Source organism: Pristis pectinata, chromosome 5 (genome assembly GCF_009764475.1).
Source record: "Pristis pectinata isolate sPriPec2 chromosome 5, sPriPec2.1.pri, whole genome shotgun sequence".
Taxonomy (NCBI): domain Eukaryota; kingdom Metazoa; phylum Chordata; class Chondrichthyes; order Rhinopristiformes; family Pristidae; genus Pristis; species Pristis pectinata.
The window spans coordinates 16850019-16872272 of record NC_067409.1 but is presented as its reverse complement, the minus strand read 5'-3'; the positions used below and the strand labels follow the sequence as shown (position 1 = coordinate 16872272).

General features: G+C 40.0%; 1 protein-coding gene across 4 annotated transcripts in view; it reads right to left on the bottom strand.

Moving 5' to 3' along the window:
* The window catches only part of ube3c (ubiquitin protein ligase E3C), a 119364-nt gene that overhangs the window by 8598 nt on the left and 88512 nt on the right, over positions 1–22254 (bottom strand). For all 4 annotated transcript variants that reach the window (XM_052016734.1, XM_052016732.1, XM_052016733.1 and 1 more), the window contains exons 20-23: positions 20790–21002; positions 12816–13004; positions 9057–9123; positions 1762–1892 (exon numbers count right to left, since the gene is read on the bottom strand). In XM_052016734.1, coding sequence (XP_051872694.1) covers positions 1762–1892; positions 9057–9123; positions 12816–13004; positions 20790–21002 — 600 coding nt within the window. The remainder of the gene's footprint in view (positions 1–1761; positions 1893–9056; positions 9124–12815; positions 13005–20789; positions 21003–22254) is intronic.

Sequence of the window (22254 nt, the reverse complement as noted above, 5' to 3'; positions counted from 1 at the left end):
AATTCTAAGATTGTGCCCTCTGGTCCTGGACTCACCCACCAAGGGAAACAGCTCGGCCACATCTACTCTGTCCAGTCCTTTCAACATTCTAAATGTTTCTATGAGGTCCCCTCTCATTCTTCTGTACTCCAGTGAGTACAGTCCAAGAGCCGACAAACACTCATCATATGCAAGCTCTTTCATTCTGGGAATCATCCTCATAAATCTCCTCTGAACCCTCTCCAATATCAGTACATCCTTCCTAAGATATGGGGCCCAAAACTGCACACAGTATTCCAAATGAGGCCTCACTAGTTCCCCGTAGAGCCTCATCAACACTTCCTTACTTTTATATACTATACCTCTCAAAATGAACGCTAACATAACATTCGTTTTCCTTACCGCCGATCCGACCTCGTGGTTAACCTTTAGGGTATCCTGCATGAGTACCCCCAAGTCCCTTTGTACTTCTGTACTTTGAATTTTCTCCCCTTCTAGATAATAATCTGCCCGTTTATTTCTTTTTCCAAAGTGTACAACTGCACATTTCTCAACATTGGGCAAAGAAATGGCAGATGAGATTCATTCTCCTAAACTATCCAAGTCTCTCTGCAACCTTCCCGTTTCTTCGATACTCCCTACTCCTCCACCCATCTTGGTGTCGTCTGCAAACTTAGCCACAAAACCAAATCATTAATGTGCAAAGAAGTAAAAAGAAGCGGCCCCAACACCGACCCCTGCGGAACAGCAATAGTAACCGGTAGCCAACCAGAACAGGATCCCTTTATTCCCACCCTTTGCTTTCTGCCAACCAGCCAACGCTCCACCCATTCTGTTATCCTACCTGTCATTCCATGACCTCTCATCTTATTAATCAGCCTCTTGTGCGGCACCTTGAAGGCCTTTTGAAAGTCTAAATACACAACATCCACAGCCTCTCCCTTATCCACCCTACCTGAGATTTCCTCAAAAAACTCCAAGTTGGTCAGGCAGGATCTTCCCTGCACAAAACCATGCCGGCTTGGACCTATCTTGCCTTGCACCTCTAGGTATTCCATAACCTCATCCTTGAGGATAGATTCCAATATTTTTTCCACCACTGTCGGACTAATAGGTCTGTAATTTCCTTTATGCTGCCTCCCACCTTTCTTATACAGCGGAACTACATTTGCAACCCTCCAGTCCTCTGGAACCATGCCGGAGTCTATTTTCTTCTAGTGGGGGAAACCTCAAACTCAGCAGCATAGTTTCAAAGTAAGGGTGGCCTATTTTAGACAAATGTGAGGAACAATTTCTTGTCCAAGCTCATGAACCTTGGAATTATCCACCCTGGAGAGCTGGAAAGGCCAAATCTTATTCAAAGCTGAGACAGACAGATATTTGGACAATGGGGAGTCAAGAGTAATAGGCAGCAAAGTGAAGCCAAGACCAAGATCAGATGAGCCATGATTTGAATAAATGGCAGGGCAGGCTTGAATATCCAAACTGACTTCAGCTCCACCATTTAATTATTCATTCAATTACAAAATCTGCAGTATGATTTAGACTTTCTTTTCCTATATGCTGAACTAGGTCTAGTTCCCTGCAGCTGTGCATTAGAAACTTCATTGGAGAGCAACAAAAATATATTTTGGAAGTATCCCTGCACTTGTGAAGAGAAATATTCTACTCCTGCTACATTGTTTTAAAGATTGAAATACAGAAACTGGATCCCATTTTATGAAAAGGTCAATATATTCCTTTTGTAGGTATAGAATATTCATAAAGGGCCTAAATCTTTACCTTAAATCCAAGCAATGGTGGTCGGGAGCAACTTGTGACAAACTTCAGCAATTTGCGCTTTTCATCATTTGTGAAATTTTCTACTACATTCCAGAATATTTTAATGACTGCATGGTCTGCTGAATAACCACCTACAGTGAGGGAGAAAACACAGACACAGTTACTCTTCAAAAGCTATTATGAAATTATAATGTACACAAAATATTTTGAAAGTATCAGAGTGAACATAGAACATATCATGAAATTTGTTGTTCTGCAGCAATACAGTGCAAAGACGAGAATTACTCTAAGTTACCAAAAATCAAATAAAGAAAATAGTGCCAAAGAGGAATAACAAGGTAGAGTTCATGGACTGTTCAGAAACCTGATGGCAGAGGGGAAGAAGCTGTTCCTGAAACATTGAGTGTGGGTCTTCAGGCTCCTGTACCTCCTCCCTGATGGTAGTAATGAGAAAAGGGCATGTCCCAGATTATGAGGGTCCTTAGTGATGGATGCCGCCTTCTTGAGGGTGTCCTCAATGGTGGGGAGGGTTGTGCCCGTGATGGAGCTGGCTGAGTCTACAACCCTCTGCAGCCTCTTTTGATCCTGCGCATTGGAGCCTCCATACCAGGCGGTGATGCAGCCAGTCAGAATCTTCACCACCGTACATCTACAGAAATTTGCAAGTCTTTGGTGACCTACCAAATCTCCTCAAACTCCTAATGAAGTAGAGCCACTGGCGCATCTTCTTCGTGATTGCATCAATGTGTTGGGCCCAGGATAAATCCTCTAAGATTTTGTACATTATATAATGTACAATGTTTACTACGCATGTGCATTGCTATAACCTGGACAAATTACATGGCTTTAAAAAACATGGAATTTTGGGCATGCTTCATGTACAAAATATAATTATGCTCAAATCTCCTCTTTCAAGAATTATAGAACATAGAGAACCAAAGCAGTGATTTCCATAACCAATCTATGTTGGCAATTTTGATCAAATTGCGTCTCCTTCTATCCTTACCAATCCATCAGCATCATTTTCAACTCTGTACCTAACCTTGGTTCATCCATCTTCATAAAACTGGCCAAAGGACCTTTCTTCCAAATATGAGAATTTGTTTGCCTTTGTTTGGGGTAGTGCTCAGCTCTGCCTTGGGAATTATGGTCCACAAAATGAGCCAACTTTTTGAATTGGAATGTTCTGAGCATAAATTATTTTTTCTTCTTTTAGGCCTCATTATCATATGCAATGTAGGGTTTCCTTACAACTTCCTAAACATGCTGCATTTGATATCCACACAGTTAAAATGAGTTGAAACAAATTTGTGTTTGAAAACGTATTAAGATTCACCATTTTCACTGGGCCTCCAATTGAGTTCTGATGAAAGGTCATCAACCTGAAATGTTAACTTTTCTCTCTCCACAGATGATGCCTAAAATATAGAACATTTTTTATTCCTTATTGTTCATATTGATTTAGACTTCTGAATTTTATATGCTAATCATGATCCATGATATTGGAAAACTGGGAACAACATACATCACATTTTCAATTATACCAAAAAGAAAACACCAGGCCAATAAATTATTCTGTAATTATATATGACCCATTAAGACATCAAGTTATAAACTGCTTTATATTGCTTTCATGAATGTCAGCTGCAGGTCAGAATCCTGACTCTCTGTGAGATGGCCAATGTAGCCCTGGTAATACACAATCATGCACTCAACAGTAAGCAAAGCCTGGAAACATTAACACTATTTGATAAAATACCTCTACCATATACTTCCGCTAATCCTTAAGGTGCATCCATAATTCTACAAGTGTGACATATTGTTACAGATCGAAAAAAAACACATTTGAAAGTCTAGCCATTAAGCAACAGATTGAGGAGCTTCAAATCTGAAGCAAAATGTGCGCTCTTCAACTGATCTCAAACACCTACGTAAACAATTGGAGTTCGCAACTACAAGGCTCATGCTAGATTTTACTATGGTATTTATGTTAAGCACAAGTAAAAAGAAATGATAAAGCAGTGTACCCCCTTTGTTTACCATATGCAAGATTAGGGCACTAATATAAAAATTAGAAAATTTCTCGGGAGATGAATTAAGTACCTTTGAAACTTAAATCCAAATTGACCAAAGCCTGATTGCTGAAAACCTCCTCCTTCTACAAACTATAAAAAGAAAGCCACGAAGCTTTACCAACTGGCATTCCAATTGTGCAGTGTTGGGTGTTGTGACAAATGAGAAGGAATAAAAAAAAATTTCAGAAGCGTTCTTCATTTAATTGTGACATATTTTTGGAGCAGGACAGATGGACTTCTATTCTGCACTAGCACTGTTTCAGATCCCAAGAATTTATCGTAATACTGACAATAGGTATTGGAGAAATATATAGAAAAACACTCCAAGGTAATTAACACAAAATGCTGGAGGAACTCATCAGGTCAGGCAGCATCTATGAAGAGAAATAAACAAACGACGTTTCAGATCGAGACCCTTCATCAGGACTGGAAAGGAAGAGGGTAGAAGCCAGAACAAGAAGGTTTGGGTGGGGGAGAGAGGAGTACATGCAGGCAGGTGATAGGGCGATTGGCAAGTCCAGGTGCGGTGGGGAAGGTAGGTGGGGGGGAGAGAGAGGTGGAATGCAAGAAGCTGAAAGGTGATAGAAGAGGCAAGGGGGGGGGGGGGGGGGGGGAGGGAAGGGAAGGCATGCAGGGGAAGATGCCTGGTGGTGGGATCCCATTGGAGGTGGTGGGAGTTGCAGAGAATGGTGTGTAGGAATGCAGAGGCTCGTGGGGTGGTAGGTGAGGACAAGGGGAACCCTGTCCCTGTTACGTCAGTGGGGAATGGGGTGAAGGCAGACATGCAGGAAATGGAGGAGATGCAGGTGAGGACAGCGTTGATGGTGGTGGAAGGGAAACCCCTTTTACTGAAAAAGGACATCTGAGATGTCCTGTAGTGGAAAGCCTCATCATGGGAACAGATGTGGCGGAGGAACTGGGAGAAGGGGATGGCATCCTTGCAAGTGACTGGGTGGGAAGAAGTGTAGTCAAGGTAACTGTGGGAGTCAGTGGGTTTGTAAAAGATGTCTGTAGTTAATCTGACTCCAGAGATGGAGACAGAGATCCAGAAAGGGGAGAAAGGTGTTGGAGATGGACTAAGTAAATTCGAGGGCTTTTTTTTTTGCTGTTGAGTCTTCCAAAAGCTAATTTCTGGAGTTCTGAAAATCAGTAAGCATTAAGACCAAATGCTAACTGAAGGTCACATGAATTTAAGGTCAATGAAGCGCCTTTAATTACAAATCAGATTAATGCATATAGCTAACATATTTCAAAATCAGAATGGACATTTTCTTATTACGAACAAAGAGCACTTAGATTTAAACAGGAAAGATTAAAAGTAATATTTACAACCAGAATCAGTTTCTGCAGCTTCTAACGCCGGAAAACTGAAACCAGAAATCATAAGTAGCATCAGACTAATAGATACTACTGTTCATCAGATTAAAATATCTGGAAATGTTTCAACTATGTTAACCAAGTCCAAAAAACGGGCACCGCATAACCACCAAATTTTGATGCTATTTCAGTAAATGCTATGTCAACAATTAACTTGAACACCTCCACACATTTTCCTCCTTCATTCACCATACCAACACACAAAGTAGAATTACATTGCACATTAATGATTAAAAACATTCTTGCGAACAAGACAAACTCTGTTTAGCTGACAAATAAAACCTTCTCAGACATGCCATAAAAAGGATTTAAAAAATGGTTAGGCTAGTTATTTTAACCCTGACACTTAATCCATGCACATAAATCAGAGGAAGGTTCCTTATAGTTTAATTTCTTTATTATTGCCCTATACTTCAACAGAAAATTAAATATTAAATCCAACAACCAAATTACTCCTCAATTAAAAAACAGAAATAAAGTGTGCTTTGAAAAGCAAAATAACTGCTGGTGCTGGGAATCTGAAATAAGTAATTGGTTTATTATTGTCACATGTACTGAGATACAGTTGAAAAGATTCTGTTTGGTATGCCATCCAGACAGATCATTCCATACACAATAACAGAATGGAGAATATAGTGTTACAGACAGAGTGCAGTGCAGGTAGACAAATAAGATGCAAGGGCCGTGACGAAGTAGATTGAGAGATCAATAGTTCATTTTGAAGGAAATATCAGATCAGACAGCAGTCGTCAGTCTTTGTCTTCACTCTATAAGAGACATATAGTTTGTTCTCTGCAACCCCTCCCCATTCCCTAAGCTTCAAAGGACACAAGGGAATGCAAGATAATATGGAAACTTGGGGTGATTAAATGACAAAAGTTAATGCTGCAAGATAGAAAGGGTGAAAATTGGACAAGTAAAGATGTGTCCAGAGGAAATGTAAATGGCAGGAATCAAATTTTCAGCAGTTCCAACTACCCCAACAAAAAAAAATCATATGAAGTTTTAAAAAGCTTGTCAAGTGCAGTGCCAGTCAGAAGAAGAACTAAAATACCAAGCCACCTGAAGCTCAGTTTTCCTTGCACAGATACTGCTTGACCTGTTGAGTGTTTCCAGGATTTTCTGTGTTTGGTTAAGAAGCTCAAGGACCTAAGCTTGGAGGTCATGTTTGTGAACTAAACAGAGTTACTCAGGAAAGTGTGTTTGATCTCTCCAATGCAGAGAATACATAAGCAGCAAATTTACTGAACTCATGTAGCAAAAATTAATCACATTTATGCTCAGGTGAAGTGCTCAGGACTGGAGGGGAGATGGTGAAAGGGCAGTTTTTTAATATATATACAGTCAAAGGTTTTTGCAACTTGGCATTACATATTGGTATTGGTTTATTATTGTCACTTGTACTGAGGTACAGTGAAAAACTTGTCTTACAAACCGATCGTACAGGTCAATTCATTACACAGTGCAGATACATTGAGCTAGTACAGAGTCCATTGACGTAGTACAGGTAAAAACAATAACAGTACAGAGTAAAGTGTCACAGCTACAGAGAAAATGCAGTGCAATAAGGTGCAAGGTCACAACAAGGTAGATCGTGAGGTCATAGTCCATCTCATTGTATAAGGGAACCGTTCAATAGTCTTGTCACAGTGGGGTAGAAGCTGTCCTTAAGCCTGGTGGTACGTGCCCTCAGGCACCTGTATCTTCTACCCGATGGAAGAGGAGAGAAGAGACAATGTCCCGGGTGGGTGGGGTCTTTCATTATGCTGGCTGTTTCACCAAGACAACGAGAGGTAAAGACAGTCCAAGGAGGGGAGGCTGGTGTCCGTGATGCGCTGGGCTGTGTCCACAACTCTCTGCAGTTTCTTGCGGTCCTGGGCAGAGCAGTTGCCGTACCAAGCTGTGATACATCCAGATAGGATGCTTTCTATGGTGCATTGGTAGAAGTTGGTGAGAGTCAAAGGGGACAAACCAAATTTCTTTAGCCTCCTGAGGAAGTAGAGGTGCTGGTGAGCTTTCTTGGCCGTGGCATCTACATGATTTGACCAGGACAGGCTGTTGGTGATGTTCACTCCCAGGAACTTGAAGCTCTCAACCTTCTCGACCTCAGCACCATTGATGTAGACAGGTGCATGTACACCGCCCCCTTTTCTGAAGTCAATTACCAGCTCTTTTGTTTTGTTGACATTGAGGGCTTTTGCTTCCCCTCCTCTTACACCCCATTTCCTTCCCCAAGTCTGAACCTTAAAAATTTAATTCTCCAGCTTATTCAACCTTTTGAGAAAAGGACCCAATAGTTGACTGTTAACTCTTTCTGCAAATACTGCCTGACCTGGTAATATTTCAACCTTTAATGATTTCTGTTTACAATATTCTGAAAACAGACACTCCATCTCTCTACTGTCTGCTCATCACCCACACTAATCTATATTTAATACAAAGTCAAGTACTCATTCATATTTTTGCTTGGGACAATGTGATGCATCATTAATGAAATGATAATTAGAAGTTTTGAGTGCAGCTTCATAATTAACATTTTCTTTATTGTTTTCAGAATGTTACCAATACTGAAAACCACATTTATTGCCTAGTTCCAATTTCCCACTTGAATAAGAGCTTTCTTAATGACAATTCATCTATACCTCATCCATTCCATTCTACTTCATCTATATATTGCACCACTGGTAATATCAACAGCAAATTGCTTTATCCAACTGCATCCATCCTTGGGAAGCAACACAATTTCAAGTCACTAAAATGCCTTGCCTTCAGTTCTCTATTTGTTATATTTATGCATTTGCTCCTTCAACATTTCTTTGGACACCTTGTCCCAGCAAAATTTAGCCCTTATACTCATCACCCAATGTGTGTACGGTAGTGTAGCGGTTAGCGTAAAGCTATTACAGCACCATCGACCGGAGTTCAATTCCGGCCACTGTCTGTAAGAAGTTTGTACGTTCTCCCCGTGTCTGCGTGGGTTTCCTCTGGGTGCTCTGGATTCCTCCCACATTCCAAAGATGTACAGGTTAGGAAGTTGTGGGCATGCTATGTTGGTGCCAGAAGAGTGGCAACACTTGCGGGCTGCCCCCAGAACACTCTACACAAAAGATACATGTACACCAAAACAGTGAAATGCAACTAATAAAGATATCTTATCATTCAACCAGAATGGTCCCATTTGTCCAAATCTCAGCTTTTAACGTGGCTGACACACAATACATTTAGCCAGCTACCAAGTCGGGCTGGACCAAATTAAGCACTACCATACTTAGCTACCCCATGCCATATCTGTTCAACAATCCAGAATCATGCTGGAAAAAAAATACCCCAGACTTTTTTTCTCTCTCCCCTTTTCTAACTCTGTACATTAGCTGATGGACATCTTTGCCCTCAGATGTGAAATTACTTATTAAGTTGCTATCTTGCTGCCAAATTCCACCATTCTAGCTTAAACAAGCTTATTACTTTTGTCTCTCCTATGTCACACGCCTTGCTTGAACTCATTAGAAGAGGAGATAGAGAAGTAGTCACATGTCAGAGAACATGTAAAAATGTGCATTCTTCTGTAACTATGTGCCAGCGTTGGAGTCCAGGGGGTTGGGGGGGGCGGGGGGGGGTGGGTGGTGATAGAGAATCTGATTGGTATGGGTGGAAACATCAGTTTGCTTACGTCTTCAACAAGTATCTTCAAAATAATTAGTACACTAATTTAAACATTCCAAGTATAAATGTACAAGTTTTACAAACAGCAAGCATCACATTTGCTCATTTCACGCATCGCAGTTTTGATATTATTTGATTCATCAAGAATAACCCATAGGCCAAGTTAAAAATAATTCATACCTGAATAGTTGGTGAAGTTTTTCAGGTCCTCCAGGTCAACTGGTATTTGTGCTCCAGATATCAAAACCTGGTAATAGAAAAAAAACTTGGGAATAGAGAAACAGTTTAAGGACTTTCCAAATTTAATAGCTTTGTAATAGACATTAGCCTTTTCATTCCCTTGCGATTTTGATGAAGATAAATATCCTCAACTTAGAGAAATTATAGTAGTAATATCCTGCTGTAATTACACCACAGCCTAAATTTCATTCCATAATTTCCCCTTTCCCCTCCAGCTCTTTTGTTACAATTTTACAATATCCTGTGATGTGCTTGTCAGACAATTTTTTATGCTCGGAGTAGTTTATAAATGGAAAATGAATTTTAATAAAATGTTCAATGAGGTCCCAATTGTTAGGCTGATCCAGAAGATTACAGGATCCACAGAGACTTGGTAGATTGGATTCAACATTGGTTTGGCCAAAGATAACAGTCGTGGTGGAGGGGTGTTATTCTGACTGGTGGTGTCCTGCAGGGATCTCTGTTTGTGAGATATATAAATAATTTCGACAAAATGCAGGTGGACTGATTAGTAAGTTTGCAGACGACGCAAAAATTGGCAGAGTTGTGGATAGCACGGAAGATTGACGAAAGATACAGCAAGATATAGATCAGTTGGAAATGTGGGTGGAAAAATGGCAGATAGAGTTTAATCTGGACAAGTGTGAGGTGGTGCACTTTGGAAGGTCAAATGCAAAAGTATACAGTAAATGGCAGGACCCTTAGGAGCACTGATGTACAGAGAGATCTCAGGGTGCAAGTCCATAGTTCCTTGAAAGTGACAACACAAGTAGATAAGGTGGTAAAGAAAGCACATGGTATACTTGCCTTCAGTCAGGGTTTTAAGTGTAAAAGTCATTTTTCAGCCATGTAAAACTGGTTAGGCACCATTTGGAGTATTGTGTGTAGTTCTGGTCACTGCATTACAGGAAGGAGAGAAACACTTTGGAGAGGGTGTTCGCTGGATTAGAAAGTATTAGCTACAAGGAGATGTTGGACAAGCTTCAGAAGCTGAGGAGTGACCTGATAAAAGTTTTTTTTTAATTATGAGAGGCATACATGGCGTAGATAATCAAGAGTCTTTCTCCCAGGGTGGAAATGTCAAATACTCGAGACAAGTCTGGGGTATTTTTTTTCCAGCATGATCCTGGATTGTTGAACAGATATGGCATGGGGTAGCTAAGTATGGTAGTGCTTGATTCGGTCCAGCCTGACTTGGTAGCTGGCTAAATGTATTGTGTGTCAGCCACGTTAAAACCTGAGATTTAGACAAATGGGCCTATTCTGATTGAATGATGAGAGGTGGAAAGTTTAAGAGATTTGAGGCAAGTTGTTTTTTTTAAAAAAATATACACAGATTGGTAGGTGCCTAGAAAACACTGCCAGGAAAGATGGTGAAAGCAAATATGATAGCAACACTTAAGAGGTATTTAGTCAGGCACATGGAGGGATATAGACCATATGCAGGCAAATGGGATAAGTTTAAGTTGACATCATGGTTAGCACAGGCATCGTGGTCTGAAGCATCTGTTCCTGTGCTATGTATGGAAGCTAGAGCGATCGACCACAAAACTTTTTAACAGCTACAGTGCACCTGATAATATACACCTTACTGCAAAATTAATCTGCAGCAATAAGTCAGCAACTGCAGCCCATCAATATCCATGGATAAAATGTAGAATAATCAGGGTTTACATCATCAGCTGAGCCTCTGCATTGAAAGGCACTGCTACATAATTGATATGTAAACCAAGTATTAGATAGCTTATAAACAGGAAGATCATGTTCAGCTTCCACAATATCTGTCAATAGTGTCCAATGTGGAACTGAACAAAGTCAAAACAGAATGCTCTTGATTAGATCCCAAGTATCACGATCCTGAGTACTCCAGATTTGATTCTTGGTCTCATGCGACATCAAAACTCAATTTTCCTTACCCACTTCCTCCAGCCAAGAGACTCCAAACAATTGCAACCATTCACCACCCACTCTACCATTTGCCAATTGATCACAGACTCCGACTACATGGCCTAAAAGGATGCTCGTAGCAAATCCAATGACAACTTAAGTGGATCTTGATTAGACAGCCAAAAAGACACCTAGTGATACTGGAAATGTACAGCACATTAAGATCAATTGACCACCGTGTAGACTTAATAGACCAAATGGCTGCCTCTTGACTGCTTCCTTAAAAAAATAGATTCTCTTCTATGCCCAATTATAGTTATTAAACTAACCGGTTTATATAGTTTACTGCTTTCTATTTCCCTTATTTCTGTTTCCCGATCTACTGTAAAGTCTGGAACTTCACAACCAATGCATCCATAGTCTCTGGAGCCATTTCTTTTAAGACACTAGGATGCATGTCATTAGATCCAAGAACCTTTGTCTCTTAAGATAGTGACTATTTAAAGTTCCTCCCTCCCTTTTGCCCCTGGATTTCCATTATTTGGATCCTTTCTGTGCATTGTTTCAAAGACAGATATAAAGTGTTCATTTAAAAAAGTCTGCCTTTTTCATTTTTTCTATAATTCGCCAGTGTCATCCTCATTATATACTTATAGTAGCTTCTTATTGGCTTACTCTTATCCCTCTAGGTTATCTGTCACTGGTTTCCCAAATCTTCCCAAACTTCTGACCCACCACTAGCTTTCATAGCATTGTATACCTTTCCTTTCAATTTGAAACTATCCTTAATTTCCTTTTTTAGCCACAAATCATAAGAGTGTCTTTTTTCAATGGAACATACCTATTGCTTATCTACCACCCTACCATTTAATCTACCTTCCCAGTTCACTAAAGATAAATCTGCCTTCATACTTTTATTGTCTAAATAAACTAGTTTCAGACCAAATTTCAAACATTTAGTAAGTCTTGTTTTGATCACTTGTCCTCAGGGAGTCCTTTTCTATAGCATCATTAACTGTGTCTCATGAGGTTGAGCTGTCCAGTCAATTCTAGGTCCCTGCTCTTTTCTACTAGTCTTCAATTTTTTTTCCATTTAAGCATTTATCCAATTCCCATTTGAATGCAAGTACATAACCTGCTTCCTTCAACCACTCAAGCAGTGCATTATAGATCACAATTCACAGGCACAGCAAAATGTGTTTTGTCTTGTCACCACTGGTCCTTTTGCCTTTGTGCACTCTGCTTACCTGACATTTCTGCCAATAAAAAAAGTGTACCTTACTTATCTCAAAACCCACATATTTCAATCAGATGTCCTCTTAACTGACTCTGCCCTGTGGAAAGTTTCTAGAAAATGATTAAAATAATCAGATATGTTGAAACAATCTACTTTATGCTGGATATTGCTTATAAACTGACTTCTGAATGCAATGGTTGAATATCATTTAAGTTGGAAAAAATATTGTAGCAGAAGAAACCTATATCAGTCTTTAGAAAAATAATTAAATCAGAAAATTCAAAAGTGCAATTCTGAAACTGCACATGGTATTAATTTTTGTCCTACTATTGATGTAAAAACTGTACTCATGGTAAACTAGGCATTGAATTATTCCCATAAAAGAATTCCAGAATCAAATTATGAAGTTCATACCACAAAGTTAAATATTATAATTTTTAAATTCTTTCTTAATTCTCATTGCAATTTCCGATATTCTAAAATCATATCTAATACATGAAGTTTCTTCTATCAGATGCCAAGAAAGATTTCTCACGGTACAGATAAAAACAATATTAACACCAAATATAGTTTACCTGAAGTTCTTGTTGGTCAAACATCCTCAGCCACTCCAGGTTGACAACATTAGCCACTCCCTGTCTGAATGCAAGGCAGTGTGGTCGAATCTGCTTGTTAAGCCTGTAGTCTGCAACAAGATGGATGTACGCTATCCTGTTTGCACTGTTCACAGGAATATCCTTTCCACCTAGCTTCAGTTCCACCACCTACGTGCATAAGGCTTTCAGTTAGAATAATGTACAAAAGGTTTTAATTGCATTCAGTATTTAAGTACTGTGCTGCATTTCATTTGAAAATACCTTTTCCCCTTCAGCAAGTATTTGCTGTGGTTTAATTTTAAATGTGAAATGTATATTTTCATTCATGATTCTCTGCAATTGGCATTTTTGCACCAAAGCCTTGTAAGGCCAGCCATATTTATAAAGCAGAAATATATCTAGTGTGAAAGAACTATTTTATTAGTATGAAACTTTTGATTGGATCAATAAATCAGAGAAAGTATCACAAATCTGCCATTCAGCCCACTATATCTGTGTCAGTCAAAAAATTTCCATGCCTTTTCCAACATCTGGCCTTAACCCGTGATGTTACAGCTCTTCAAGCAAACATCCAAATATTTTAAAAATGTAAGAGTTTTTGCCTCTACCAACCTTTCAGGCAGTGATTCCAGAGTGTTATGTGTGAACATTTATTTCCTCATCTCCTCCTCTTAATCTTCTATCAATTAACATAAATGTATCCCAGCTGACTTTTGACCCCACTACTAGGGAATCATTTTTCCTTATTTGCTCTTTCTGGTCCATCCTATAAATTTTACACACCAACTAAATCTCCCCCAAGTCACCTGCTCCATACAAAATAAACCAACTTTTCCCAAACTTTCTTGTTGGCTATAAACTTTTTAAGTCCTGGCAACATTCTTTTAAATCTCCTCTGCACCCTCCAACAGAATGACATCTTTCCTGTGAAATGGTGACCAGAACTATACGTAATACAATGTGATCGAACCAGTGTAGTCTACAGTTCTTGCATCCTTGCTATATTTTGCATCTCAGCAAAGATAGCATACGAATGCCTTTATGAATCACACTTTCTACTATGTTCAAGGATCTGTAAACATACACTTCAAGGTGCCTTTGTTCCTCCACACCACCAATTTGTTGCATATCCCCTCATCTTGCTTCAGCTCCCAAATGCATTGTTGCATACTTCTCTGGATTACATTCCACTTGCCCCTCTTCTGTCAACTGATCAGACCACCTTCATTTCCCTACAGTCTAAAGATCCTCCTTACTGAATAACCACATGACCAATTCTTGTAATGTGAAAACTTATTATGTCCCCTATCTTTATGTCTAAATCCTTAGTATATAAAAAAGCTAAAAATCGAATACTAAGTTAGACCATAAGATCATGAGACCACAAGACATAAGAGCAGAATTAGGCCATTTGGCCCATCGAGTCTTCTTTGCCATTCAATCATGGCTGATTTATTTTACCCTCTCAACCCCATTCTCCTGCCTTCTCCCCGTAACCTTTGATGCCCTGACTAATCAAGAACCTATCAACCTCCGCTTTGAACATACCCAATGACTTGGCCTCCACAGCCATCTGTGTCAATGAATTCCACAGATTCACCAACCACTGGCTAAAGAAATTCCTCCTCATCTCTGTTCTAAAGGGATGCCTTTCTATTCTGAGGCTGTGCCCTCTGGTCCAAGACTCTCCCACTACTGGAAACATTCTCTCCACATCCACTCTATCCAGGCCTTTCAATATTCAGTAGGTTTCAATAAGATCCTCCCTCATCCTTCTAAACTCCATCAAGTACAGGCCCAGAGCCCAAGTTGTCTGGAACTCCACCAGTATCAGCCTTCTAATCACAGAACATACACGCCAATCATTACACTTTGCTTCCTGCCGCTGAGCCAATTTTGGATACAATTTGCCAATCTCACTTGGATCCCATGGTCATTTACATTTTTGACTAGCTAGCCCTTTGGGATACCATCAAAAGCCTTGCTAAAATACATATCAACTATATCAAACACACTGTCATCAATATTCCTCGTCTCTCAAGAAATTAAATCAAGTTAGTCAGACAAAATCTTCCTTGAACAAATCCATACTGCCTGTCATTGATAAATCCATGTCTCCTTAAATTAACATTTACTTTGTTCCCAAGATTTGCTTCCAATTATTTGCCACCAAAACTGAACCAACTGGTCTGTAATTACTGTTTAGACCTTCCTCCTCTTTAAAACAATGGCACAACATTGGTAGCTCTCCAATTCCCCTGCCATTATTCAAAGCCAGAATGCATTGAAAAAATTTACTCAGTGCCTCCACAATATCCTCCCTTGCTTCTTTTAACTGCCTGGAAGTATCTCATCTGGATTTGGCGATAAAGATACTGAACTGTTAATTATTTCCTTTTATGTTTATCCTGTCCAATAGTTCACATTCATCCACCTTAATTTCAAATCAGCCCCATCTTCTGTGAAGACAATTTCAAAATTTTCAGTATCTTGTCCATATCCACTGCCTCCACCTTGAGGTTACCTTTCCAGTCTCTTAATCGTTCCTCAGTAATCCTCTTGCTCCATGTACTTTTGAAACATCATTGGATCTTTTATGACTTAACTTGCATTTTTCCTTATACCCATTCTGCTTTCCTAATTTCTTTTCCATTTCACTTCATTTTTCATACTTTCCTAGACTTTGTCACAGTAAGTTCATCCCATCTGACAGAAGCTTCGCTTTTTTGCCATATCTTATCCTCTATGGACCTTGTCACCCAGAGTGGCATAAGACAGTCCCACACTGGTAATGGTTTCCCTTGAATTCCAAATCTACTCCTCAAATGTCTCCCATTGCTGAGAGACACATTTCAACTTGAATATCATTTTCAAAAGGTTAATGATAATTTTAATATAATTATGCAAATATGGCAATCTGAACTTTTTGTTCACAGCATATTTGGATACTTATATATTGAAAGAGTCGTTTATCCATCTGTAGATGCAAACATAAGCCAAGTTAATTTTGAATGCTATTCATCAGAATTGCTTTGAGAAACAAAGAAACAAAAATTATTAGGCCATTCAACCCTTCAGACCTCCTCTGTTATGTCTGATCTTCATCTCAAAACCATTTTCCTGCTCTCCCCCCATACATTTCACAGAATAATAAAAGTCAATCAATCATTTAAACAATTCTTTGGGTGGACAACAAGACCAAGTATCACGCTTGATAGAAATCAACTCTTCGCTCAGAGGACTAGTATAGTTAAAAACTCAATACAAATATTTTAAGAGTTGATGGGTTTCCTGGATTTGTTCATAAAGGGATTAATTAGCTCATCCTCAGCTGGAATACAAATGTCCACTCTCGTCACACTTAAGCGTAGATTTTCAAGAATGCAGAAGTGATTTACTAGAATAGCTCTTAAGATGACAGTGTTCCTGAGAGGAGAAATGGCTGAGAGATTTGGTGGGGTGTTTAAAATCATAAAGGATTCAGATTGAGAAAAGAATTTCCAAGACAGCAGATCAAGGACTGATAATGAGAGGGCACAGACACAAGGTAATTGGGAAATGAATCAGAGATGACAAGGAAAAATTGTTGTCATGCCATGACTGGTTTATAATTAGAATGCCCTGGTATCAGGGTCAAGGATGTATCGGAACGGGTACAGAACATTCTGAAAGGGGAGGATGAGCAGCCAGAGGTTGTAGTCCATATTGGTATTAACAATATCAGTAAGAAGAGTGGTGGGGCCTGCAAAGGGAATTTAGGGAGTTAGGTAGAAAGTTAAAAAGCAGGATTTCTAGGGTTGTTAATCTCAGGATTACTCCCTGTGCCACATGCTAATAAGTATAGAAATAATTAGATAGGGCAGAAGAACGTAGGGCTAAAGAGCTGGTGCACAAGGGCGGGCTTGGGTTTTTGGATCATTGGGATCTCTTCTGAGGCAGGGGTTACCTGAATAATGAATTGCACTTGAACTGGAGGGGGACCAATATACTTGCAGGGATGTTTGCTCACGCTACTCAGGAGGGTTTAAACTAATGAGGCGGGGAGTGGCACCCAGAATAACAATAGGTAGAGAGGATGGCTCATATGTAGAAACCAGAACAGGCCAGAAAGGAAAATAAGGCAGAGCTGAGAAGGAAGACATGAGAAGGCTGATTGGCTTAACAGCAGGTAGGCCAGATGAGCTGAGAGTGTGGACCAGCACATGGGAATATGATATTGTTGAAATCATGGAAAAGTGGTTGAAGGAAAGGCAAGTCTGGCAGCTCAATATTCCGGAATATAGAGGGGGGTACAAAAGAGGAGGTGTTGTTGCAGTGCTGATCAGGAAGAGCATCATGGAAGTACACAGGAAGGATATCCTAGAGGGATTGGCCAATGAGGCTATATGGATAGAATTTAGGATTGAGAAAGGGACAGTCACTTTGATGGGGTTATATTGTAGGCCTCCCGATAGTCAGTGGGTATTAGAAGAACAGATATGCAGGCAGATTGCAAAAGTGGTAGCGGGGGATTTTAACTTTCCTGTTATGGGCTGGGATTGCCTTCGTGCAAGGGACTTGCATGGGGAGGAATTGCATTCAAGAGGGCTTTTTGAAGCAATATGTAGAGCCCTACTAGGGAAGGGGCTATACTTGACCTTATTTTAGAGAGCAAGAACAGGCATGTGATTGAAATGTCTGTGGAGGAACCCTTGGGGAATAGTAACCGAAGTACAGTAAGCTTTGAGGTAGTCATGGAAAAAGGTAAAGCTGGTCCTCAAGTTAGGGTGCTAGATGGGGGAAGGCATATTTCGACAGTCTAAGACAGAACCTGTAGAGGCAAATTGGGAGCAGCTGTTGGGGGGGGGGGGGGGGGGGGGGGTGGTGGAGGTGGTTGGGGGGGAAGAGTAGCATTCGATATGTGGGAGTTTATAAGCAAAATAGTACAAGTTCAGAGTCAGCATGTCCTTTTAACGTTAAGAGGCAAGGATGGTAAGTTTAGGGAACCTAGTTAACAAAGGATATTGAAGGTTTGATCAGGGAAAAGGAGGAAGCATTTTAGTTTTAGGAAGTTATGAACAAGTCACTTGAGGCTGACAAGGGGATATAGGAGAAAATTTAAGTAGAAAGGCAAAAAAGGAGCCATGAAATGACCTTGGCAAGTAGCATTAAGGAGAACCCTAAGTATAATTAGAAGCAAGAGGGTAGCTAAAGGAGGAATAAGTCCCCTCAGGGTTCAGAGGGGCAAGCTATGCATGGAACCAGGGGATACAAGTGAAATCCTCAATGAGCATTTCTCCCCATTGAATACTGATGAGAGGGACAAGGAGAGTTAAGGGAGGGGTATGCTGCAAGTTAATATCAGGAAGAAAGAAGTGCTAAAAATATTGGCGCATATTAGGGTGGATAAATCCCCAGGGCCGGACAGGAACTATCCCAGGATGCTAAGGGAAGGAGAGGAGATTGCTGGGGTTGTAGAGATTTTTGCATCTTCCTTAGCCAAGGTAATGTACTGGAGGATACCAGATGTTGTCCCTGTTCAAAAAGGGCAGTAGGGATAAACCTAGAGACTATAGATCAGTGAGCCTTACATCAGTGGTGGGGAAGTTGTTGGAGAGAATTCTGCCAAGATTTATGTTCACTAGGAAAGGCAGGAATCAGCAAATTATTTTGTTTCCTGAGAAAGTAACTAAGAAAATTGATGAAGGCAGAACAGTAGATGTGATTTACACAGACTTTAGTAAGGCTTTTGACGTGGTCCCACATGGTTGGCTGGTCTGGAAAGTTAAAGCACAAGGAATCTAAGGCATGTTGGAAATCTGGATCCAAAATTGGCTGGGTGATAGGAAGCAGAGAATAGTGGTAGACAGGTGATTTTCCTGACTGGAAATCTGTAACAAATGGTGTACTACAGGGATCAGTGTTGGTATCTTGGTTGTTTCTAATATATACAAATGACTTCGATGAGATTGTAGGGGGTATGATTAGTAAGTTTGCAGACAACACGAAAATTGGTGGAATTGCAAATTGGAAAGAAGGTTGTCTAAGGATACAGGAGAACATACACCAACTGGAAAGTTGGGTAGAGTAGTGAGAGATTGAACTTAATCCAGAAAAGTGAGAGGTAATGCACTTTGGGAGGTCAAATTCTGGTAGGACATAGAGTAAATAGCAGGAACCTCGGGAGTGTTGCTGTACAGAGAGACTTTGGGGCACAAGTCCATAGCTCCCTGAAAGTGGCAACACAGGTCAATAGGGTAATGAAAAAGGCATTTTGGTATGCTTGCCGAGGAACTGAGTACAAGAGCTGGGACACTGTTTCAATTGTACAAAACATTGGTTCGACCGGACTTAGAATATTACGTACAGTTCTGGTTGCCATATTACAGGAACAATGTGGTAGCAATTAAGAGTGTGCAGAAGAGATTCACTAGGACATTGCCTGGAATAGAGGGCTGAGGTCGTAAGGAAAGATTGGATAGGCTGGGTTTATTCTCACTGGAAAGTAGGTGGCTGAGGGATGACCTTATAGAAGTTTATATACTCCTATTTATTGACTACAGATCCACCTTCAATACCATAATTCCAAACTAACTCATCTCCTAGACCCCTCTGCAAATGGATATTTGACTTCCTGACCCACATATTACAATCAGTAAAGATAGGCAGCAACACCTCCACAGTTATCCTAAACACCAGCTCCTTGCAAAGCTGCATCCTCAGCCCCTTACTTTACTCCCAATACACTCATGATTGTGTGGCCAGTCTGCTCCAACTCCATTTATACATTTGTAGATGACACCACCATAGTAGGTCCGATCTCAATGACGAGATGGAGTACAGAAAGGAGATATGGAGCCTTGTGGCATGATGTCAAGACAACAACTGCTCCATCAATGTCAGCAAAACAAAGGAGCTGGTCATTGACTTCAAGTGGGGCAGAATACATATCCCTAACTGTATCAGTGGTGCTGAGGTAGAAATGGTTGAGGGCTACAAGTTCCTAGGTGTAAATATCACCAACAACTTGCCCTGGTTCAGCCACATGGACACTATAAGCCAAGAAAACACTCTGGTGCCTCTACTTTCTCAAGAGGCTAAGAAAATTTGGCATGTCCCTGATGACCTTCACCAATTTTTTTTTTAAAACAGATGCACCACGGAAAGCCTATCCAGATGCATCACAGCTTGGTACGGCAACTGCTCTGCCCAAGACCACAAGAAATTGCTGAGTTGTGAATGCAGCCCAGTCCATCATGAAAACCAGCCTCCCCTCCATTAACTCTGTCTACACTGCCTCTAGAAAGCGACCTACGTAATCAAGGACCCCTCCCACCCTGGTCATTCTCTCCTCTTCCCCTTCCCATTGGGCAGAAGATACAAAAGCTTGAAAACACGTACCACCAGGCTCAAGGACAGCTTCTATCCAGCTATTATAAGAATCTTGAATGGCCCTCATATGATAAAGATGAACTCTTGATCTCTAATCTACCACATCATGGCCCTTGCACCTTATTTATCTGCATTCCACTTTCTCCATAACTAACACTATATTCTGCATATGTTTTGCAAGCCTTTATCCTAACTCTATGTACTTATGTATGGAATGATCAGTCTGGATCGCATGCAAACAATAGTTTTTTACTGTGACAATAATAAACCAATTACCAATTATGAGGGGCATAAATAAGGTAAATAGCTATTGAAGTCAAATAACATGGTTGGGGCTCAAATTACCAGCTATTATGACTGGAAAATGAGAGTGATAAAAATTACAAATACAGTTGATAATAGTTAATGTGTACACAGTTACAGCTGACCACAGATGCAACCCATTTAATATGCACACACAGATGTTCAAAAAAAAAACTAATCTGCCAAAGCAGTATACAAAGACCAGTGCCATAGGTTACTCTGTCCAATCTATCCTGCCGTAAGTTTTTGGAAAGGTAATTCAAAAAATTGAGGACTTACCTGTGCCTCCCCAAGTTCATTGTTCACCACTGTGAAATTGAGACCAAGTTCCTCAACATCACCTTCATAGCTCTTCAGAAAGAGCAGATTTTTGTACATTTCAGGATCCAATGAGGCAAGGTGATGGATGTCAACATCTGCACTAGTGCCCAAGAGTTTAGACAGAAAGAAACTTGCAAAAGGAAGCTCTACCAACATGTTTTCGTATAGGGCCTGCAATGAATAAAACAAAGGAATTAACAATCAGCACTTCTTTTGTAATAAATAGTATTACAACAACTAAGAGAGAATAGGTTTGCAACCCAAGACATTTGGACGTTGAGAGTCCATTACTGAATCACCAACTCTTTCTCTTTTCACAGATGCTGTTCAACCTTCTAAGTGTTTCCATCATTTTCTTTTTATTTCGTGGAGCAAACTTCATCTTGTTAAGGGAATGGGGGTGCTGCCACTTAGACCCTTTCGATTAACTAACTGCATTTCAAAAATTAGCTAAACACTTTGACAAGAATATCAGTGTTCCAAGCCTGGGATCCCCAGGTTAAGAAATGCATCTGGCTACCCACCATCTTAAAATTGGATGGCTGACATGATGGCTTTATCGAAATCAACTATTGATTTTGGGGGGCCGGGGTTCTACCCTGCCCCTAAAATTAACCATAAAGCACACAGTACTGAGCAAAATCCAGAAAAAAAGGGAGAGAACTTAGAGACAAGTCCTGTAGCAGTCACACTGCTTGCAAGCCATTGTCACCTCTGCATGAGCTATTAAACTGCATTATTTGTGCCATTCTGCAGCCTTATTCCAATAACCTGTATCAACAGACTCAAAATGTTATAATTTCCACACACTTGAAGGAGAATAGAGGAAAATTTAAGATTCATTTGCAACTTAAGTTGAAAGAAAAAGGAAGCACATTTACTGAAATTTAAGCCCAAGCTCATTAATTTACAAACCATCCATAGAGGAAATACCAAAACACAAACTGATACAAGCTTGAAAAGATTGCTCTAAAAAAGTAAAGGCTTATTCTGTTTAAACAGAAGATGGTGAAGAAATGTTTCCCAGTGCAAGTACCCATGGTTGGAAAAATTCAGTTATCAACTATGTTGTGCACTTGTACTGTGTCATGAACAGCTATCTCAGAAGATGTTAAAAAAAAAGCCGAGCGCATTTGCGGGAAAGGAGCAGAGTCCATGAACGGACGCGATTGGCAGAGATCAAGAGCAGCTTATATACAATTTTAGTCCTTGGTTGAATACAAACTATTTTAAAATGTAGTACACTTTTGAACATGCATTTAAATACTATTTATAATGTACTTTGGGTTAACTGCATTAAAAACATGCGAAAAATTACAATATTTCAATTTCTAATGTGAATTGTAATATGCAAACAAGTTTTTTGAATATGCAAATTTTGACCAACTCCTTGTAATATTACACTTAATAAACCACAATAACA